This window comes from Nycticebus coucang, chromosome 6, assembly GCF_027406575.1.
Source record: "Nycticebus coucang isolate mNycCou1 chromosome 6, mNycCou1.pri, whole genome shotgun sequence".
Classification (NCBI taxonomy): Eukaryota; Metazoa; Chordata; class Mammalia; order Primates; family Lorisidae; genus Nycticebus; species Nycticebus coucang.
This window is the reverse complement of record NC_069785.1, coordinates 53,499,396-53,523,517: the sequence shown is the minus strand read 5'-3', so window position 1 is coordinate 53,523,517 and position 24,122 is coordinate 53,499,396. Positions and strand designations below refer to the sequence as shown.

At 37.5% G+C, this 24,122-nt stretch overlaps 2 protein-coding genes and 2 non-coding genes across 7 annotated transcripts in view; 2 read left to right on the top strand and 2 right to left on the bottom strand.

Moving 5' to 3' along the window:
- The window catches only part of DMXL2 (Dmx like 2), a 191,440-nt gene that overhangs the window by 10,306 nt on the left and 157,012 nt on the right, over positions 1–24,122 (top strand). The window lies entirely within an intron of this gene.
- On the bottom strand, positions 2,189–2,651 carry LOC128587577 (60S ribosomal protein L10-like). The gene has a single exon (XM_053593873.1). It carries the CDS (start codon positions 2,558–2,560, stop codon positions 2,258–2,260), a length of 303 nt encoding a protein of 100 aa, XP_053449848.1. The 5' UTR covers positions 2,561–2,651; the 3' UTR covers positions 2,189–2,257.
- On the bottom strand, positions 2,623–2,757 carry LOC128589472 (small nucleolar RNA SNORA70). Its single transcript, XR_008381040.1, has one exon. It is a non-coding gene; the product is annotated as a small nucleolar RNA SNORA70 (small nucleolar RNA).
- LOC128589525 (small nucleolar RNA U13) lies at positions 15,723–15,826 on the top strand. Its single transcript, XR_008381080.1, has one exon. It is a non-coding gene; the product is annotated as a small nucleolar RNA U13 (small nucleolar RNA).

Genomic DNA, 24,122 nt, shown 5'->3' with positions numbered 1-24,122 from the left:
CTTTTGCCCTGGTTAGAGTGCCTTGGCATCATAGTTCACAGCAACCTCAAACTTCTGGGCTCAAGCGATCCTCTTGCCTCATCCTCCTTTGTAGCTTGGACTACAGTTGCCTGCCACAGTGCTTGGCTAGTTTTTCTACTTTTATTTATTTTATTTTATTTTTTATTTTTTCTATTTTTAGTAGAGATGGAGTCTCGCTCTTGCTCAGGCTAGTCTTGAACGCCTGAGCTCAAGCTGTCCACCTGCCTTGGCCTCCCAGAGTGCTAGATTACAGGCATGAGCCACTATGCCCACCCTCAAATAACTCTTTTTTAAAACCGAGAATAAAAACCCAAGTGCCTTCAATGCCCTTATTGTTATTTTTTTTAGTACTGAGAATAGAAAGAACCTGGAACAAAAAAGTATTCAGTAAGTTAGTAAATGGAAATGGCATTTAACTATGATACACAACATTCTTATGGTAAACACAGTGATCTTTTCATAGGCTATTTTTATAATACTTTTTGGTATAGGTCAGTGGCATTAAGTCATATTTAGAAAAATCTATTTTATAGGATGAGGCAGAGAGAGCTGATATAATATAATCCTGGTATATAGCTCTGCTGTCAGGTTTAATCCAAGGGTATATATTAATGTATCAAGAGGAGCTGACAGACTTTATACCCATCAGGCAGTTCTCAAATTCTCCTCAGTTATACTTTTGAAAAACTTTGATACATAACAAATTAGAGACTAATGTGACATACCTGAGGTGTAGAAATTCTGTATTTTCAGAGTTTAAGAGTTATATGTTGTGTTAGGAACTTACAGACTGGGTTTCTGAACAGAGTTTATTTTAGAGGTCTTAGAAGAATCCAAGAGCAAGGTGTCAGCAGATTTGGTTTCTCTGGAGGACTTTCTCCTTTGCTTGTACATTGTCCCCTTGCTGTGTCCTCATAGGGCCTTTCCTCTGTGTGTTTACACTCCTAGTATCTCTTCCTCTTCTTATAGGGACCCTAGTCTTAGGAGATTAGGGCCATCCCCTTATGACCTCATTTAACCGTAATTACTTCCTTAAAAGTCTTATCTCCAAATACAGACACATTGGGTGTAGAGTTTCAACTTGTGAATTTTGGGGGAATGCAGTACAGTTCATAACACATTTGAACAATCAGATGAGCTGGGCCTGTAATCGAAAATTGAGGAAAATGACAAAGACATATTATAGGATTGACATGGCTACCCTGCTTGATGGTAATTTGAATTTAGCCAAAGGAGTATTCTTGGATAGAAGCAAGATAGTCTTAAAGTAATTTTAAGAATATGTTAATACATAGACAAATGGGCCATTCAAACAGGGCTGTGATGATTTTATGCTGGATCTATGGCTATAATCAAAAGCCCAATTTGGCCGTAACTGAGATAACGCCGGAAAGGCTATGTTAACCATTGTGATAAACGTGTCAAATGGTCTATGAAGCGAGTGTATGATGCCCCATGCTCATATCAATGTATACAGTTATGATTTAATAAAAAAAAGCAAAAAACAAATAAAAGCCATAAATAATTCAGATTTTTTTTGTTTTTAAAAAATTAATGTAATATTTGTATTATAAAAAGCTTATAATTCAAGCAATGTTGAACTATAGAAAGTAAAACTGAGCGTTTCCAGTTCCCAGAAGAATTTTATGATTGTCCTTTATTCAAAAATATATGTGTGTAGGCTCAGTGCCTGTAGCTCAGTGGCTAGGGTGCTGGCCACATACACTGAGGCAGGCTGGCAGGTTCGAACCCAGCCTGGGCCAGTGAAACAACAACAACTGCAACAACAACAACAAAAATAGCTGGGCCTTGTGGTGGGCGCCTGTAGTCCTAGCTACTTGGGAGGCTGAGGCAAGAGAATCGCCTAAGCCCAAGAGTTTGAGGTTGCTGTGAGCTGTGATACCACAGTACTCTACTGAGGGTGGCAAAGTGAGACTCTGTCTCAAAAAAAAAAAAAATGTATATATATACACACACACACAGAGATATATATATATGTACCTAAGTATTTGTGCATACCTTCCAAGGTAAACTAGCTACTGCACTATTGCACTAAAGGACATGGCATGTGTTATTTGCTATAAATTAGTTACATTGGGGATCATCTGCCAAACTGATGATTTTGGCTATAAAATAACTGAATTTTAGCCTTTCTTTTTGGCAGTAATTTTTTTTGGACAGGAAGTAGGATTTATTATTGGTAGGCGCAATTGATAGGCAACACAATGTTAAGTCCTCACGAGTGGAGGGGCCGCCACTTGTCCAGGGGGCCACGATTGGGGATGTATTTGACCCCACAGCCATCTGGGATGAGTCGCTTTTCAGCCACCATGTCTTCAAATTCATCTGAGTTAAACTTCGTAAAACCCCATTTCTTGGAGATGTGAATCTTCTGACAGCCAGGGAACTTGAACTTGGCCCTGCGAAGGGCCTCAATCACATGCTCCTTGTTCTGTAGTTTGGTGTGGATGGACATGATGACTTGGCCAATGTGAACCCTGGCCACAGTGCCCTGGGGCTTTCCAAAGGCACCACGCATACCTGTCTGGAGCCTAGATTGGGGACAGCACAAGGTCTAACACATGAACATGTATTGGAAAGGAGTGTCTCCAAGGTCCCTTAGAGCAACCTATACAAGCAACAGGCTGCATACACTACTGAGGAGGCTGCTGTTTGCAGCCACTGCACGCCGGGTCCCCATGAGGAAAGGAGCATGGTCGGCTTAATTAGCTGCAGTTTTTGGCAGTATTTAATAATACCATCTGTATGTGTTTGATGCATAGAAAATAAGGCAATTTTTTAAACTGGTAGGATTAATATTTATCTTGTATGAGTATGTTAAATTGGTACATGAACTCAACTGTTTTATAATTTAAATCTACCCTAATACCTCTTTATAGTGAGGAAATTAATACTCTTGAGAGATTATATGATTTAATGAAGGATAAATAGCTAGAACTGTGGCAGAGTTCATACTGGAACCCAATGCTACTAGTCCTCATTTCCTTGTTTAAAATTTAAAAAGTAACATATGCCCTTGTAGAAAAAAATGCGGAAGAAAGATAAAATCATTTATGATGGTGTAATGTAAAGGTAACCCTAGTTACCATTTTGGTAAGTTGAACCAGGGCCTCATGGAAGAAGCTTATTATTACTGATTAGAGAATGTTTACCTGCATTTTTTTCCCTTGAATGAATTTTGGGTATTTTTCTATGAATTTAATCTATTTTATGTAGATTTTTGAATTTATTAGTATATACTTGTTTACAGCAATGCTTTAATATCTTTTAAAGTCTACAGAATTGAGGCTGGGTGTGGTGGCTCTCCTCTGTAATCCTAGCCCTCTGGGAACCCGAGGTGGGTGAATTGCCTGAGCTTACAAATTGGAGACCAGCCTGAGCCAGAGTGAGACCTTGTTTCTAAAAATAGCCGGACACTGTGGTGGGCACCTGTAGTCCCAGCTACTTGGGAGGCTGAGGCAAGAGAATTGCTTAAGCCCAGGAATTTGAGGTTGCTGTGAGCTGTGACACCAAGGCACTCTACCCAGAGTGACTAAGTGAGACTCTCAAAAAAAAAAAAAAAAATGCAGCATTTGTATTGCTGCTTTTCTCATCACTGCCAGTAGTTATTTGTGCCTTCTCTTTTTTTCTTCAACAGAAGTTTATCAATTTTATTAATCTTCAAAGAACTACTTTTAGCTTTATTTTCTCTATATTTTCCATTTTTATGATTTTTGTTCTTCCTTTCTTCTATATTATTTTGGTTAATTTTAGATTCCCCCAACTAGTTGAGATAAATGCTGAGCTCATTTCAGTCTTTCTTTCTAATATATGTATTTAAGAATGTAAGTTTTCCTTCAAGATCTACATTGTCTGCATTCTACATAGCCTGGCACACAAAACCTGGCAGACACCTGTAGTCCCCGCTACTTGGGTGACTGAGGCAGGAGAATCGCTTGAATTCAGGCGTTTGATGTTGCTGTGAGCTGGGCTGACATTATGGCACTCTAGCCTGGGTGACAGAGTGAGACTCTGTCTTAAAAAAAAAGAAAAAGGAAAAGAACTGTATTTCTAAACTTTTAAATCTATGGGACTTGTAAAATTGTAATTCTGGCAAGAGGATCACTTGAACCCAAGAGTTTGAGGTTGCTGTGAGCTATGATGCCACAGCACTCTACCCAGGGCAACTAAGTGAGACTCTTGTCTCAAAAAAAAAAAAAAGTTATAATTTTGTTTACTAATTTCTCACATCACTGTATTGTGTGCAAACAGCATATAATATATACTTATAATCTTTTTTAAGTTGAAATTTCAGTTGGTTGATTTTTATAAATTTTCCATTGTGCTTAAATAAAATATATCTTTAATTGTTAATTGTGTTTTGCATATGTCTTTTAAGTCATGTTAATCATGTTGTTTAAATATTATAAAACTTTATTACTTTTCTGTTTGCTTATTCATTTTTTTTACTGAGATGTGTGTTGATGTCTACTATGACTATGAATTTATCCTGGTAGGAATATTTTTATTTATTTGTACTTAGCATTTAAAAGTGTATTTTCCTGGTGAATTGACCTGTTTATCATTAAGAAGTAATCTCCCTCCCACCCCACCCCCTTCTCATTTCTTGCAGTGCTTTCTGTAGTTTACCTTATCTGGCATTAATATAGCTTTATCAGCTTTCTTTTGGTTAGCATTTGTGCATTTTATCTTTTTTTATCCTCTTACTTTCAACTTTCCTGCATAGTTATGTTTAAGATCTTTGTTTTAAACAGTCATATGTTGCTTAATGACTGGGATACATTCCAAGAAATGCATTCTTAGGTGATTTCTTTCTTTTCTTTTCTTCTTCTTCTTCTTTTTTTTTTTTTTGAGACAAAGTCTCACTTACTTTGTAGAGTATCATGGTGTCTTACCTCACAGCAACCTCAAACTCCTGGGCTTAAGCAATTCCCTTGCCTCAGCCTCTCAGTAGCTGGGACTACAGGTGCCTGCCACAACACTTGACTATTTTCTCTCTCTGGCTCAGGCTGGTCTTGAATCTGTGAGTTCAGGCAATCCACCTGCCTCAGCCTCGCAAGTGCTGGGATTACAGGTGTGAGCCACCTTGCCCGGTCCCTTGTTAGGTGATTTTCTTGTGTGAACATCATGGACTGTACTTACTCAAACCCAGATGTTATACAGCCTGGTGCATCTAGACTAAAAACCTGTGTAGTATGTTACTGTACTGAATACTGTAGGCACTTGTAACACATGGTAAGTATTTGTGTATCTAAACATACTTAAGCATAGAGAAAATATAGTTAGAGAATACAGTATTATAATCTTAAGGGACCACCACTGTATATGTGATCCTTTATAGGTAGCTAATGACCATATAACATAGTTGGATTTTTAAAAGTCCAGCCTAACAATTTTTGTGTCAGTTAGAACTTTTGGTTCATGTATATTTAATATAATTACCGACATGTTTAATTACTGTGATTAAGTTTTGAAAATAGAATCAGCTTTATATTACTGGTATAAACTTTACTTGGTTGTGCTATATATGTTTTTATTTGTGGCTGGATATTTTGTTGAGCATTTTTGCATCTATATATTTTTCTCTTGTATTATTTTCTGTCTGGTCTTGGTTTTGATACTATCGTAATGCTAGTTTCATAAAATGACTTTGGATGTATTTTATCCTCTTCTATTTTCTGTCAGGATCATGTGGAATTGGTATCATTTTTTCTTTAAATCTTAAGTAGAATTTGCCAATGAAACCATCTGGGCCATCACTTTCCTTTTACAGAGGTTTTTAACTATACATTTGATTTTTTTAATAGTTAAAGGACTACTTTGGTAATATGTTACATCTTGGGTATGTTTTTGTAGTTTCTGGTTTGAGAGGAATTAGTCTTTTTATCCATTTTGTTTTTATAGATTTATGTGCATAGACTTGTTTATGGTTCTTTTTCTTTTCTATTTTCTTGAGACAGAGTCTCACTCTGTCACCCTGGCTAGAGTGCTGTGGCATCATACTTCACAGCAACCTCAGACTCCTGGACTCAAGCAGTTGATTCTCTTGTCTCAGCCTCCCGAGTAGCTGGGACTACAGGCACCCAACACAGCATCCAGTTAGTTTTTCTATTTTTAGTAGAGACAGGGTCTTGCTCTTATTCAAGCTGGTCTTGAACTTCTGAGTTCAAGCAATCCACGTGCCTTAGCCTCTCAAAGTGCTAGGATAATACACTGCCCCACTCAAAGTGCTGGGATTACAGGTGTGAGACACTGCGCCAGGCTGCTTATTGCTCTTTATTATTATCCTTTTAATGTACGTAGGGTTAGTTGATACCCCTCCTTTATTTAATTAATTAATTAATTTTTGAGACAGAGTCTCACTATGTTGCCCTTGGTAGGGTGCCGTGGCATCACAGCTTACAGCAACCTCAAGCTCTTGGGCTTAAGCGATTATCTTGCCTCAGCCTCCCAAGTAACTGGGACTACAGGCGCCCACCACAAGGCCCAGCTATTTTTTTTTTTTGTTGTTGTTGTTGCAGCTGTCGTTGTTTAGTTGGCCCGGGGGTTTGAACCTGCCAGCCTCAGTGTATGTGGCCAGCGCCCTACCCACTGAGCTATGGGCGCCACCTCCCCCTCCTTTATTCTTGATATTGGTAATTTGTATCTTTTCTTTTTTAGTTTTGCTAGAGGTTTATATGTTGATCTTTTTCAAAGAAGTAGATTTTGATTTTATTATTTCATTTATATTCTATTATTTTTCTGTTGTCAATTTCATTGATTTCTGTTCTTTTATCTATTTTTTCCTTCCTTTACATGCTTTAGATTTGTTTTATTCTTCTTTTCCTATTTAAGAGCTTAGATTATGGATTTGAGAATGCTCACTTACACGTTGAGTATTTTTCTACTAGTCTTCACTTACCTTTCAGATAATGGCAATGTCTGTGTCTTGACTGTCTTTTCCTTTGCCAATTGAGATTTTCTTAGTTCTTCACATGCTTAGTAATTTTGCGTTATGTCCTGGAATTTTCTTTTCTTTTAATGAGACTCTGCGCCTTATGTAAATCCTATGGTAAATGTTGATATTTTTGTGTTAGCATGAATAGACCTGGTTGCGTTCAGGTAGAAGGTTTTGACTAGCCTTCTGTCTCTGTGGGTTGAATTAATAGTTTCAATCTCACTTTGATTTTCAAAGCCTTTGTGGTGCTAGTTGGATGTACTGTATCTTGTGTGTGCCATCTGGTGGCTAGTATGGGGCTTGGGCAGTGGGTCTCTCCTATAGTTGGTTGTCAAGGTCTTTGCTCTGCTGTTGAAGGTAAGATCCACACATATGCATCCTGGGGATGAACCCAGATGTTTTATAAACAAGTTTAGTGAGTTGCTTTTCCAAGATCTTTCTTTTCTCTGATTTCTTTGGTACTTTTGTTTCCTTCCTGTAACTATACTTGTGTTCAATGCCAAATTGCTATAGGGAAAGAAAAAAATAACATGGATTCATCTTACTTTCTTGGGAACAAAGCTCCCCAAGAGTATAGCTGTGGAATTATTTGGGGCCTGAGACAGGAGAAAATAGAGAAAAGAAAAAAGAAAGAAACAAGTAGGGAAATTTTCCTCCTTTTCTTCTTCTTCCCCATTCCTTGAGCCAGAAGTAAATGGATTTCCCTAGAGCTTTTTCTTTTTGCTTTTTTGTTTCATCCTGACTAGATTCCAGTTTGGTAGATGCTAGAGTGAAAATGGGCAACTCTCTGCTGGTACGGTGGACTTCAAACTCTGTTTTTGGTAATCTGGCTGCTACCATTTTTTTATAGTCCTCAAGTAGCTATTCTGTGCATTCTGTCCATGTTTTATGACTGCATTAAGTGGGAGAGATATCATTTATTGTAGTTGCTTCATTTTATTTGGAACTGGAACTACGATGTCATTTTTCATACCATCAAAAAAATATCAAGGACATAGCAATAAGTCTAATGATACACATGTAAGATGTTTATGGGCAAAATTAACAACACTTTATTGAGAGACTTAAAAGGAGATAAATACCATGTTCATGGACTGGAAGATTCACTACTGTAAAGATACTGTAAAGATACTTATTATTTCCAGGCTGATTTGATGCATTCCTAATTAAAATTTTAAGAGGGTTTTCTGGAGTTTGACAGAAGAATGCTAAAATTTTATGGGAAAAAGGTCAAGAAGGCAATTTCAAAGAACAATAGAGTAAGAAGATGTCTGCCAACTCAAGACTTAGAAAGTTTTAGTCATTAGGATAGTGTGGTGGTAGCCTAAAGACAAATACACCGAAATAAATACCAGAAGCAGACTCACACATTTATTGATAATTGATTAATAAAAAATGACATGGTAGGCTGGGTGTGATAGCTCACACCTGTAATTTTCACTCTCTGGGAGCCTGAGGCAGGTGGATTGCTTGAGCTCAGGAGTTTAAGACCAGCCTGAGCAAGAGTGAGACCCCATCGCTGCTAAAAAAAAAATTAGCTGGGCATGGTGCATGCCTGTAGTCCTAGCTACTCTGGAGGTTGAGGCAAGAGGATTGCTTGAGCCCTAGAGTTTGAGGTTGCTGTGAGTTATGATGACACCAGAGCACTCTATCTAGAGTGACAAAGTGAGACTCTGGTGAAAAAAAAAAAAGAAAGGTACAGTAGTGCAGAATTGTTGATCTTCTCAGTGATGTTGGGACATCCTGTTACCTATATAGGGAAAGAAATTAGGCATGGATCCTATCTCACCCATACCCCCAAATTAACTCTAAGTAGATTATAGATCTAGGTGAGAAAGACAGAACAATAGATATTTTAGAAGACTTGAGAAGAATAAATTTAGAGGAAAATGTCTTTTTGACTTCAAGGTTGCAGTCAAACACTTGCAGCCAAGTGTTTCTTAAAACACCCAACTATTGTGTTTTCCTCTACTTTGGTCTTGAGGTCTCTCTCTGGAGAGTACCTATAAAATCTAGTGCTGCCCTGATGGGGTTCCAGGGGGAGATGGTTGTGGATGTTTACACTGTGCCTTACATGAGGTACTTCTTTATCCTGGTGGATGGCCTAATGCTTAAGTGTCAGACCCACGACTGGATGTTGCTTCCTCAGGAAACTTATTTATATTGGCAGATAGCATTGTGGCTCTGGTCTGATCTGTGTCCAGTTTATTCTTACCAAGATTACCACTCTGTAGGAGAGCCCTGACCATTAGGAAAGTTAAGTTTGGGTGTGTTGGTCAGCGAGACAGAGGCAGCACAACAAAATGTATGTTATAACAGAGGCAGTTTTTATTACTTAAAGATCTCAGAAGAGAGGGCAGCATACTTTGCAGGGTCAACAGGAAGTGGGGAGCCATGTGGGACATACACATTCAACTAGTGGAGAGTGGGGAGTAAGGGAGAGACTTGTGGGACTAAAGCCTTTATGGAGGTCCAGGTGTTACCAAGCAAGTTTTCCATAGGGAGTTCTAATTGGGAGGTTTAGAGCAGCAGGCATGAATTCCATGGAGTCAAGGCTGTGATTGAGAGGTGGTCCTTGAGGCATATCTGTGCAGTCTACGCAGGGTATGGGGTTACATTACAGGGTCTCACTATCCTCTAAGCAGGTCACCAGGAGGTGGTTGTACAGGGCAGATATCTGGATCAACTACCCTGAGGGGAGAGGTAGAGGAGGCGTAGAATTAGGAACTGTGTCAGGAGAGTGACTGAGCCCTATTTCTGCTATGAGAAAGTTAAGCATATTCAAAATGGATGTGAGGCAATATAAAATTATAAGAATTTACTACACACGTATACCACAATTGCAGATAAATGTATTTTGGGTATTGTGAGCCAGGTTTCTGATTATTGAAGAAGGGAGTTATAGACATAGAAAGTGGGAAGGCTAGTGTGAACCTTGTGGTGTATATAATTGGATGAGAGGGAATAGTATGGTGTCATAGATGTGTATGCACGTCTATACGCATGTATATATTATGTGTTTATGTATATAAAATGTGTGTGTATATGCATGTATATGCATATAAGGAGACATAGAAAGCAGTGACATATAGATGTAGAATTCTGCAAATATTATAAGGATGTGTGTACTGGGGTGTCATTGCTCCTAAGCCCTTTCAGTGGACAGTTGAAAATATGTGCATTTCTGTGTCTGTATATATGGACATAAATAGGCAAGGGGTGGTGGTTCACACCTGTAATCCTAGACTCTGGGAGGCCGAGGTGGGTGGATTGCCTGAGCTCACAGGTTTAAGACCAGCCTGAGGAAGAGTGAGACCTCATCTCTAAAAATAGCTGGGCGTTGTGGTGGGCACCTGCAGTCCCAGTTACTTGGGAGGCTGAAGCAAGGGTATCACTTGAGTCCAAGAATTTGAGGTTGCTGTGAGCTATAATGCCATGGCACTCTACTGAGGATGACAAAGTGAGACTCTGTCTCAAGAAAAAAAAAATAGACATAAATATACACACATGCATTGATTTCCTAGCTCTGTCATTGAGAGGCCTCTGAGCAATGATACCCCAGTAGCAATAAGCACAATTGGCATCTAGATCCTGGTTTTTAAGTACCTTTCTCCATTTAAAGGAATCAGTATTTCTTGGAGAAATAGCTGATTCTAGGCTGGGGTATGAAAAATGAAATGAGTCTGGAATTTCTTTTATTGGAAAGTAAGAAATTGCTCTGAGAATGATAAGAACATGTCAAAATGACACAGGAGTTAGCTTAAAGGGTTCCTACTGGCCAAATCTGAGACAACTTGAGTATGAAAATAAATGATAATGTATTATAACCCTTGGAATAAGATAAGAATCCACAAATTCTTATTGTTATAAATAAATAATAAGGAAAACTCTTCTTTACAGAGGGAAACCAACAAATAAATGACGAAATGATAGAAGATTACCATTTGGCAACCATTGTAGTAATAATTGATTTAGGCAAGAGTCATCAATGGATACTAAAACTAACAGATGAAAGTTTGAAAAATAGGGTGGTGCCTGTGGCTTAGTGGGTAGGATGCTGGCCCCATCTACGGAGGGTGGCGGGTTCAACCTGGCCCTGGCCAAACTGCAACAAAAAATAGCCAGGCATTGTGGCAGGCGCCTGTAGTCACAGCTACTTAGGAGACTGAGGCAAGAGAATTGCCTAAGTCCAAGAGCTGGAGGTTGCTATGAGCTGTGACACCACGGCACTTTACCGAGGGCAACAAAATGAGACTCTGTCCCTAAAAAAACAAAAAAATAAAAAAAGTAACAGGATATCTATATAGCCTCAAAATATCTTCCAGTAAGATACAATTACAAAGAAAAAATAATGACTTTGTAGAGGAGAAACCTGGCAGGAACTGCTTGAATTAGCTATTCAAAGATAACATCACCAGAGATAGGACAAATTGACAAATGTGCCTGCTGCTCAAATGCAGTGAGAAAAATATAATGTTCCTGCTCCAAACCTATCATTTAAATGTGAGGAAACATGAGACAAACCCACATTTTGAGACATTCTACAAAATAACTGGCCTGTATTCTTCAAAACTTTTAATGACATGGAAAACAAAGAACAAGGAACTATTTCAGATTAAAGGAGTTTGAAACATGATATCTAAACACTTAATGTTGGATTTTCTTTCTTTTTTTTTATTTTTTTCTGAGATAGTCTCAAGCTGTTGCCCTGGGTAGAGTGCTGTGGCGTCATAGCTCACAGTAACCTCCAACTTGTGCTCACATGATCCTCTTTCCTCAGTTTTTCTATTTTTAGTAGGGACAGGGTCTCACTTTTACTCAGGCTGGTGTCAAACTCATGAGCTCAAGTGATCCACCTGCGTCAGCCTTCCAGCATGCTAGGATTATAGGCATGAGCCACCGTCCTGGCCTTCATGTGGGATTTTCTTTGCTATAAGGGCTATATTGGCAACAGTTGGAGAAATTAAAATAAACTCTATAGATAATACAATTTTATTAATATTAATGATTTTGATAAATATTCTGTGGTCATTGTATAAGGATGTTTTTAAAGGAAATACTGAAGTATTTATTAAGGAACAAAAAGGAATCATGCCTGCAACTTTCAAGTGGTTCAGAAAAGATATGTATATGTGCATAATAGAGAAAAACATAAAGCAGATGTAGTAAAATATTAACATTTGGGGAATCTGCTCTACAGGAATTCATTATAGCTGTTTTTATAACTTTTTTAAGAGCCTGAAGTTATGTCAAAAAAAATTAAAAATAAAGTGCCATGCTATAAAAGAAGAGATAAATTGAACTATTTTATGATTAGGAAATTCCTCAAAGATAGTATTAAGAGTGGAAATGCAAACTATGGAGTTGGAAAAGATAATTGGCAACATCTATATTTGAGAAGTGACTGGTATCCAGAATATTACCATATCTACAAATCAATCATAAGCACTTTGTAAGAGAAAATCTAAATGACTAAGAAACATATGAAAAGGAACTTCATCTTATTAATAATCACACAAATGCAAAATGAAATTGGAAGATACCATTATAATACGTAACAGATTTACACAAAATCATTAAGTTTTATATGTCTGGTGATGGCAAGGAAGTCCAGTAGTGGGAATTCACATGGACAGCTAGTGAAAGTATAAACTGGTACAACTACTAGGGAAATAATTTAGCATTATATAACAAAACTTAAGATATATATACCCTAGGCTGGGCAGGGGGGCTTACACCTGTAATCCTAGCAGAAACATATATATTTTGTTTTAATAATTTTGTTTAGCACTCTGGAAAGCCAAGGCAGGTAGGTTGTCTGAACTCAGGAGTTTGAGACCAGCCTGAGCAAGAGTGAGACCCCATCTCTTCTAAAGCTAAAAACATTACCCAGGCATTTTGGCAGGTACCTGTAGTTGCAGCTACTAGAGAGACTGAGGCAGGAGGATTACTTCAGCCCAAGAATTTGAGGTTGATGTGAGCTATAATGCCATGGCACTCTACCCAGGGCCACAGAGAGAGACTGTGTTTCAAAAAAAAAAAAATAAAAAAAAATCAGTCAGCTGTGTGGATTGGTAAACTGTTCTTCTCCGTGTGTTGTGTCCATTAAAAATGGCTTGCATGAGAACCTCATTGACTGCCCTGGCTTTGTATACATAAAGCCTTTTTGGTTTAGTGCCTTTCTCCCCTTACTGTATTTCTTGCTGTTTTCCAGTTGAATGTCCAGGAAGTACATTATGGCCCAGTTCACTTTTTTTTTTCTTTTGCAGTTTCAAACCCTGGGGCTGGGTTTGAACCTGCCACCTCTGGCATATGGGGCAGTGCCCTACTCCTTTGAGCCACAGGTGCCACCCATCCCAGTTCACTTTTTTAAGCCAGGCCACATCATAGATTACTGGTCATCCTATAGCTTTTGGTATTAATTTTTTTTTTTTTTTTTTTTTTTTGAGACAGAGTCTCACTCTGTTGCCCTGAGTAGAGTGCTGTGGCATTGTAGCTTACAGCAACCTCAAACTTGTGGGCTCAGGACATCCTCTTGCCTTAGTTTTTCAATTTTTAGTAGAGACAGGATCTTGCGTTTGCTCAGGCTGGTCTCAAAACTCCTGAGCTCAAGCAATGTGCCCACCTCGGCCTCCAGAGTGCTAGGATTACAGGCGCGAGCCACTGCATCCACTGGTATTAAATTTTTAACCTTTAGAATAAAGTGTCAACTCCTGGTCCAATCAGTTGTATGCTCTGAATGTTGGTCATGTGGTCTTCCAGGGCTGTGCTCTCAGAAGGACCATGGATGGGGCAGTTTGCCTAGGAGAGGCCTGTGACTAAGATAAGCAATATAGTTGACACGATAAAGCATAATTTCCTACTATATGATGTTTAGGTTGTTCTCATTTTTCATTACTTTATATAATGTTGCAGCATACATCTTAGTACTAATTTTAATCTTTGTTTACATGTCTGCATGTTTTCTTAGGATAGAGTCTAAAAAATAGACTTGATGAATCAATGTACTATACAAATTTTTTGTACTTTCTTAATTCATGTTATCAAATTGTTTTCCAGAAAAGTTGTTTCATGGTGCACTAGGTATACCATACTCTTGTTTGTTGCTTTTTGCTGTTCTTCATTACAAGCTGAACACAAAGTGCATTTAGCTATCAAAAGCCTTACTCTTTCTAGGTACGTCTTTTGATCCCAAGCAATCACAGATAATTTCAGTAATTGTATGACTATATAATCCTGTTTTGCTTGCTTTCCATCCTAGCATTCTCATTGCATTCTAATATCATGGCCAATTCCACATCTTTTTTTTTTTTTGTAGAGATAGAGTCTCACTTTATCACTCTCAGTAGAGTGCTATGGCATCACAGCTCACAACAACCTCCACCTCCTGGGTTTAGGCCATTCTCCTGCCTCAGCCTCCCAAGTAGCTGGGACTACAGGCGCCTGCCACAACACCCGGCTATTTTTTTGTTGCAGTTTGGCTGGGGCTGGGTCTGAACCCACCACTCTTGGTATATGGGGCCGGCGCCCCACTCACTGAGGCACAGGCGCTGCCCTCCACATCTTCTTAGAAGGCCTGCTCTGGATATCCCCAATATTTGTACCAGTTTTGGTTCTAGTCAGGGAAGAGACAGATGTACTGAAGTAAAAGCGAGGTTTATGTTAGGGTGCGCAATAAACCGTCAAAAAAGGGCAATTGGGCTTCAGAGAGAGATTGGAACAAGAAAGCTGGTAGAATCAACTGCCTTCTCGTAGGGATTTTATGCACTTGTTCTCTCGTGGGTTCTTGTCTTTGGCCATCTGATCCGTTTGCTTCTGAAACTGGTGAGTTTAGCTTCAATTTGCAGAAGGTTCTTAATGACTGACTTGTTGCTGAATATGCATGCCTGTTCAGCTCAACTCTTTCTGCTGACTCTGAGTCTTTTGGTTTAAAGTCCCCAGAGTGGACTTTGATTGGTTTATTATTCTGGACCATCCTCCAATCCCACCAGCTGTGAATAAGAGAAAATTGACAAGATAGAGAAAATATTGGGTGCGCTTACCTGGAGCTCTATGTGAAATAGTATACACTGGATTATTTAATCTTTTAGGGGCTTTTTGGAAACAAATTTGTGCACACTTAACAGGATTATAGCTTAAAAGTTGAAAAGGGTCTCAAGTGATCTAGTCAAAATCTCTCATTTGGCTAATGAAGGAAATGTCTATAGAAATACTACTTTTTCCTCATAGTGAAGAGTCAGTGTTAGCACCTCTAAGTTCTCAGGAATATATTCTTTCTATCACATTGCCGGTATTAGAAATTTAATTACAATTTAATAGTTTAATCATAGACTTTATGAACACTGTTATGATCATTTTTCTTAAAATAGCAACACTTATGTTAAATAGTTTTCTGGAAGTTTCCAGAACAACAATTCAAAGTTGTCATAAATGTTGCCTATTAATATTGCTGTGTATTACATAATGTATTACTTAAAACTCTTTCATATGTTAAAATGTATTGAGAACAAATTAAGAAAAAATACTGGGTCACTTACAGTATTTTTTGTATAATTTTACTGTTTTTTGAGACAGACTGTCACTCTGTCACACAGACTGGAATGCAGTGGCATGATCACAGCTCACTGCAACATCTGACTGGACTCAGGTGATCCTCCTAGCTCAGCCCTCTGAGAAGCTAGAACTATAGCTCTGTGTGATGATGCCCAGCTAATTAATTTTTGTAAAAAAAGATTATTTTTTGATCCATTTGTAGTTCATAAGCATGATGATTGGGTTTTCATGTGCATGGGTGAGATGTGCCTCCCACAAATCTTGTTACGACGTTGGCACATTACCTGTCTGACATGAAATTTTTTTTTTATTTTTTGTAGAGGTAGGGTCTTGCTATGTTTCCTAGATTGGTCTTGACTTCCTGGCCTCAGGAGGATCCTCCTGCTTTGGCCTCCCAAAGTGCTGTGATTATAGAAGTAGTCATTTTAAAAAGTAGTATTTTACTTCATTTTTTATGAGGCAAATTGTTATATACGCCATGTTTTTGAGAAAAAATTTGAGGTCAAAAGGTGATTCTAGGTTTTTGTATGTGTTGGCCACTCCGTGGGGCCTATTTTTATAGTTTTACTATGATTTCATTCAGAAATTTTTGATAATATTTTAAATGGTTTATTCACATTAACATATAAAATATTTATAAGAGGGATGATTTTTGGTTTCCACTTTTAGGCCTACCTTTTAATGAGAATGCAGGCAAGCTTTAGATAGAGCTGGTTTTGTAACGGTTGATTAGAGCAAATTAATTACTGTATATTTTACTTTTCAAGGTCTCATTTTCTTTTCAGATGTTACGTCAATAAACAAACATGTTTTCTTATTTGTTCACAAGTATAGAAATAGGCTTAGTTTGGATTACAAGTATCTGTTTCTCTTTAGCTTAATACTTACAGATTTATTACAGCTCCATTATGTTAGCAAATTATCAAAATTGGAGAGTTTTTGACTAATATTAAAATTTTCTCTTTAAAGTTTAAATCTAAAATTTTTACTTTTGTTGAAAAAGTTCTTTCAGGTCAATTGCTTTTCAGAGATCAGGAAGAAATTAAAAATTATTTTGTCTCTTACTACTTAATCATAAATACTTGTAGTATTTTCTTAGATTTTCTTCTTTTTTCTAACCATAGTTTTTGAAATATATTTATATTTCAGCTTTGTCTTATGATTTACACTACATACCACTCTGAGTTTTGTTTTTTTCTACTGCTATTTGTAAGTATTCTGTTAATTTTGCATTTCCTGATATGCCTTGTTTCTAAAAGAAACAGATCTTTTGGTTACCACACGTGCAATCATTATTATTAATAGTTTATTTTCATCATTGCTTCACTCATCAATGACTTGGTTAAAGTTTTTGCTATAAGATTTTTTTCACACTATTTAGTTTTTTTTTCATTTATTTTGTACTCATTGAGCTCTTGAGCTCTTTTGAGTGGACTTTCCACACTTGGAATGACTGAATCCTATCAGTAAAGGTGTGTTTCAGTCATGTGGAAAGAAGAGCTTCTTATTGAGATGCTGTCCGCTTACTGCTTTTCTTACTGTGTAGTGTGAATGATAGGAGTTTTATTTATCTTGGGGATGGTGGTGGTGAGCAAGAGTTGTTTGTTTTTGTGTGGAAACTTGTAGAAAGATTAATGGACCAAAACAATGAGTTGTCATTTTGCAGAGAAAGAAATATAACTGGCTGATAAATATATGAAGAAATGCTTGATTTTTCTTCTAATAACAACACAAATTAAAACAGTAGGGAGATGTTAGGTTTATTAGGTTGGAAATACAAAACATTTGATAAGGATCAGGGTTGGTAAGGAAGAATAGAATAGGTACTTTTATGCCTATGGGGAGTATAACCTTTTTGGAAGGCAGTTTGCAGTAGCAATTAATTTTAATCATTGATCTAGCATATTTTCCTTAGAATAATATCTTCATATATATCCTATGGGTATAATTGGACACATTATATATTGACATCTATAAATATAGATGGTCACTGAAGCATTATTTGCAATAGTGAAAGACTAGAAACAACCAAAATTGGTTCTTTTTTTTTTTTTTTTTTTTTTGGCAGGGGCTGGGTTTGAACCCGCCACCTCTGGCATATGGGACCGGCGCCCTACTCCTTGAGCCACAGGCACCGCCCTGAAACAACCAAAATTAGTTATAGCAAAGCCACAAAATGAAATACCATGCAACTATTAAGAATAATAAGGTAATTTCTTCTGTGCTGACAGGGAAAGTTCTTCAAGATACATTGTTAAGTGGAAAAGTTGCAGAATTATATATAGCATGATCCCATTTATGTTAAAAGAAATTTATAAAAGCTATACTTTTATATTCTGAATATTTCAGGAAGGGCTCATAAGTGATTTCTCCTTGGGATTGAGGTGGGATAGTCAAGGTTAATAAAGAGACTTTATTTTCTGTTTAATTTTGAAATTTAGTATATATGTTGTTTTTTCTATAAAAAAGAAAATCTTGTTACTGAAAACATTAAATGCCTTATACAACTTGCAGATGGTTTTAATGGATAAGTGAAACATGAAATTTCTAGCATAATTAGGGATCCATTCAATAAAGAAACCTATTTGTCCTTTCTAGAAATTAATTTTTAATTTTGAGAGTGTCGTAAGGAGTTAGAATTTTAATTAGGTGACTTCTTGGGAAGTTTTTGTTCATTTGTGTTTTATCTTTTTGGTTGTAAGATTTTTTCATAGGTCAACACTGGCCTCTTAAGACTATTTTCATAAGATCACTTAGTACAATTTGGTAACAATTAAAGCCCAGGTAACCACCACTGAAGAATTTAAATGAATTTCTATAATTAGTAAGGAGAACAAAATTTAGAGGAATAGAAAACAAAATGATAGAAAGTGATCATTAGAGGCGGAGCAAGATGGCAGCCGAGTAACAGCTTCCTTGCATCTGGGCACCGTGAGTCTGGGGAGATAGGACTCCAGGCATCTCTGGCTGGTGGGATCTGCCTATCATCACTCCTATGAGGATACAGGGAGTCAGCGAGAGACTTCTGGACCCCAAGAGGAGGACTAAAACAGTGGAAAACCGGCAAGTGGTCGCGCGTGTTCAATCCGTCTAAACCCGCCCACAACTTCCACAGGCACAAGAACTTAAAGAGCAAGAGGAAGTGAAAGGAAAATTAGGGCAAGGAAACAGATAAAAGAAATCACTCATGAGGAAGAATCAACAGAAAACTGTAGGCAACATGAAGAACCAGTCTAGAACAACCCCACCAAGGGACCATGAGGTAGCTACTGCAGATAATTCCACCTGTAAAGAAATGTTAGGAATGACAGAAAGGGAATTTAGAATACACATGCTGAAAACAATGAAAGAAATGATGGAAACAATGAAGGAAACTGCTAATAAAGTGGAAAATAACCAAAAGGAAATCCAAAAACAGAATCAAATAAGAGATGAACGATATGAAGAATATAAAAAGGATATAGCAGAGCTGAAGGAACTGAAACAGTCAATTAGGGAACTTAAAGATGCAATGGAAAGTATCAGCAACAGGTTAGACCATGCAGAAGAAAGAATTTCAGAGGTAGAAGACAAAGTTCTTGAGATAACTCAGACAGTAAAAGAGGCAGAAAAGAAGAGAGAGAAAGCAGAACGTTCACTGTCAGAATTATGGGACTTTATGAAGCGTTCCAACATACAAGTTATAGGAATTCCAGAAGTGGAAGAAGAATGCCCCAGAGGAATGGAAGCCATACTAGAGAATATTATAAAAGAAAATTTCCCAAACATCACCAAAGATTCTGACACACTGCTTTCAGAGGGATATCGGACCCCAGGTCGCCTCAACTCTAACCAAACTTCTCCAAGACACATTGTGATGAACCTGTCCAAAGTCAAGACAAAAGAAAAGATTCTGCAAGCTGCCAGGAGTAAGCGCCAGTTGACCTACAGGGGCAAATCCATCAGAGTGACCGCAGACTTCTCTAATGAAACTTTCCAAGCAAGAAGACAATGGTCATCTACCTTTAATCTACTTAAACAGAACAATTTTCAGCCCAGAATTCTGTACCCCGCTAAGCTAAGCTTCAAAATTGACGGAGAAATCAAATCATTTACGGATATACAAACATTGAGGAAATTCGCCACAACAAGACCAGCTCTACAGGAAATACTTCAACCTGTTCTGCACACTGACCACCACAATAAATCAGCAGCAAAGTAAGATCTCAGAAATCAAAGGACAGAACCTAACCTCCACACTGATGCAAAAGATAAAACTAAGCAATGGACTCTCACCAAATAAGACGAATAGAATACTACCACACTTATCAATTATCTCAATAAATGTTAATGGCTTGAATTCCCCACTGAAGAGACATAGATTGGTTGACTGGATTAAAAAACACAAGCCATCCATTTGCTGTCTGCAAGAAACACACCTGGCTTCAAAAGACAAATTAAAGCTCCGAGTCAAGGGTTGGAAGACAATTTTTCAGGCAAGTGGCATTCAGAAGAAAAGAGGAGTTGCGATCTTATTTTCAGATACATGTGGATTTAAAGCAACTAAAGTCAAAAAAGACAAAGATGGTCACTTTATATTGGTCAAGGGAAAAATACAACAAGAAGACATTTCAATTCTAAATATTTATGCACCCAATTTAAATGCTCCCAGATTCTTGAAGCAGACCTTACTCAGTGTGAGCAATATGATATCTGATAATACCATCATAACAGGGGACTTTAACACTCCTCTTACAGAGCTGGACAGATCTTCTAAACAGAAATTAAACAAAGATATAAGAGATTTAAATGAGACCCTAGAACAACTGTGCTTGATAGATGCATATAGAACACTCCATCCCAAAGATAAAGAATACACATTCTTCTCATCACCCCATGGAACATTCTCCAAAATTGATCATATCCTGGGACACAAAACAAATATCAACAGAATCAAAAGAATTGAAATTTTACCTTGTATCTTTTCAGACCATAAGGCACTAAAGGTGGAACTCAACTCTAACAAAAATGCTCAACCGCACCCAAAGGCATGGAAATTAAACAATCTTCTGTTGAATAACAGATGGGTGCAGGAAGAAATAAAACAGGAAATCATTAACTTCCTTGAGCATAACAACAATGAAGACACAAGCTACCAAAACCTGTGGGATAGTGCAAAAGCAGTTTTGAGAGGAAAATTCATCGCTTTAGATGCCTACATTCGAAAAACAGAAAGAGAGCACATCAACAATCTCACAAGAGATCTTATGGAATTGGAAAAAGAAGAACAATCGAAGCCTAAACTCAGTAGAAGAAAAGAAATCTCCAAAATCAAATCAGAGATCAATGAAATTGAAAACAAAAGAATCATTCAGAAAATTAATGAAACAAGGAGTTGGTTTTTTGAAAAAATAAATAAAATAGATAAACCATTGGCCAGACTAACTAGAAATAGAAAAGTAAAATCTCTAGTAACCTCAACAGAAACGATAAAGGGGAAATAACAACTGATCCCACAGAGATACAAGAGATCATCTCTGAATACTACCAGAAACTCTATGCCCAGAAATTTGACAATGTGAAGGAAATGGATCAATATTTGGAATCACACCCTCTCCCTAGACTTAGCCAGGAAGAAATAGACCTCCTGAACAGACCAATTTCAAGCACTGAGATCAAAGAAACAATAAAAAAGCTTCCAACTAAAAAATGCCCTGGTCCAGATGGCTTCACTCCAGAATTCTATCAAACCTTCAAGGAAGAGCTTATTCCTGTACTGCAGAAATTATTCCAAAAAACTGAGGAAGAAGGAATCTTCCCCAACACATTCTATGAAGCAAACATCACCCTGATACCAAAACTAGGAAAAGACCCAAACAAAAAGGAGAATTTCAGACCAATCTCACTCATGAATATAGATGCAAAAATTCTCAACAAAATGCTAGCCAATAGATTACAGCTTATCATCAAAAAAGTCATTCATCATGATCAAGTAGGCTTCATCCCAGGGATGCAAGGCTGGTTTAACATACGCAAGTCCATAAACGTTATCCACCATATTAACAGAGGCAAAAATAAAGATCACATGATCCTCTCAATAGATGCAGAAAAAGCATTTGATAAAATCCAGCATCCTTTTCTAATTAGAACACTGAAGAGTATAGGCATAGGTGGCACATTTCTAAAACTGATTGAAGCTATCTATGACAAACCCACAGCCAATATTTTACTGAATGGAGTAAAACTGAAAGCTTTTCCTCTTAGAACTGGAACCAGACAAGGTTGTCCTCTGTCACCTTTACTATTCAACGTAGTGCTGGAAGTTCTAGCCAATTAGGCAAGACAAGGAAATAAAGGGAATCCAAATGGGAGCAGAGGAGGTCAAACTCTCCCTCTTTGCTGATGACATGATCTTATACTTAGAGAACCCCAAAGACTCAACCACAAGACTCCTAGAAGTCATCAAAAAATACAGTACTGTTTCAGGATATAAAATCAATGTCCACAAGTCAGTAGCCTTTGTATACACCAGTAACAATCAAGATGAGAAGCTAATTAAGGACACAACTCCCTTCACCATAGTTTCAAAGAAAATGAAATACCTAGGAATATACCTAACGAAGGAGGTGAAGGACCTCTATAAAGAAAACTATGAAATCCTCAGAAAGGAAATAGCAGAGGATATTAACAAATGGAAGAACATACCATGCTCATGGATGGGAAGAATCAACATTGTTAAAATGTCTATACTTCCCAAAGCAATCTACCTATTCAATGCCATTCCTATCAAAATACCAACATCGTACTTTCAAGATTTGGAAAAAATGATTCTGCATTTTGTATGGAACCGGAAAATACCCCGTATAGCTAAGGCAGTTCTCTGTAACAAAAATAAAGCTGGGGGCATCAGCATACCAGATTTTAGTCTGTACTACAAAGCCATAGTGGTCAAGACAGTATGGTACTGGCACAAAAACAGAGACATAGACACTTGGACTCGAATTGAAAACCAAGAAATGAAACTAACATCTTACAACCACCTAATCTTTGATAAACCAAACAAGAACTTACCTTGGGGGAAAGACTCCCTATTCAATAAATGGTGTTGGGAGAACTGGATGTCTACATGTAAAAGACTGAAACTGGACCCAAACCTTTCCCCACTCACAAAAATTGATTCAAGGTGGATAAAGGACTTAAATTTAAGGCATGAAACAATAAAAATCCTCAAAGAAAGCATAGGAAAAACACTGGAATATATTGGCCTGGGGGAAGACTTCATGAAGAAGACTTCCATGGCAATTGCAACAACAACAAAAATAAACAAATGGGACTTCATTAAACTGAAAAGCTTCTGTACAGCCAAGGAGACAATAACCAAAGCAAAGAGACAACCTACACAATGGGAAAGGATATTTGCATATTTTCAATCAGACAAAAGGTTGATAACTAGGATCTATAGAGAACTCAAATTAATCCACATGATAAAAGCCAACAATCCCATATATCAATGGGCTAGAGACATGAATAGAACTTTCTCTAAAGATGACAGACGAATGGCTAATAAACACATGAAAAAATGTTCATCATCTCTCTATATTAGAGAAATGCAAATCAAAACAACCCTGAGATATCATCTAACCCCAGTGAGAATGGCCCACATCACAAAATCTCAAAACTGCAGATGCTGGCGTGGATGTGGAGAGAAGGGAACACTTTTACACTGCTGGTGGGACTGCAAACTAGTACAACCTTTCTGGAAGGAAGTATGGAGAAACCTCAAAGCACTCAAGCTAGACCTCCCATTTGATCCTGCAATCCCATTACTGGGCATCTACCCGGAAGGAAAAAAATCCTTTTATCATAAGGACACTTGTACTAGACTGTTTATTGCAGCTCAATTTACAATCGCCAAAATGTGGAAACAGCCTAAATGCCCACCAACCCAGGAATGGATTAACAAGCTGTGGTATATGTATACCATTGAATACTATTCAGCCATTAAAAAAAATGGAGACTTTACATCCTTCATATTAACCTGGATGGAAGTGGAAGACATTATTCTTAGTAAAGCATCACAAGAATGGAGAAGCATGAATCCTATGTACTCAATTTTGATATGAGGACAATTAATGACAATTAAGGTTATGGGGGGGAAGTAGAAAGAGGGATGGAGGGAGGGGGGTGGGGCCTTAGTGTGAGTCACACTTTATGGGGGCAAGACATGATTGCAAGAGGGACTTTACCTAACAATTGCAATCAGTGTAACTGGCTTATTGTACCCTCAATGAATCCCCAACAATTAAAAAAAAAAAGAAAGTGATCATTAGTGAAGTAGAAAAAAAGGTGTATGGAGAGACCTGAGTTTGTTTGATGATATGATTATTTTCAGTTTTTGCTACTATAAACAATGAGGCAAAGTTTTGTAAGTATACTTGTAGAGTAAAATAGGGAATGTTCAATCAAATACTATATTTTATTTAAAATTTTGCTAGATGTTGTCAAATTATTTTATCCAGGAAGAGTCTATTTAATTCTGGGATGGGACCAAGCAATCTGTATTTTTAACAAGTTCCCAGGTGATTTTGATGCAGCTAAGTTTGAGAACTAA

Bases quoted from the DNA above. Each gene is read 5' to 3' on its own strand.
- LOC128587577 (XM_053593873.1), bottom strand. From the start codon at position 2,560: ATGCGTGGTGCCTTTGGAAAGCCCCAGGGCACTGTGGCCAGGGTTCAC.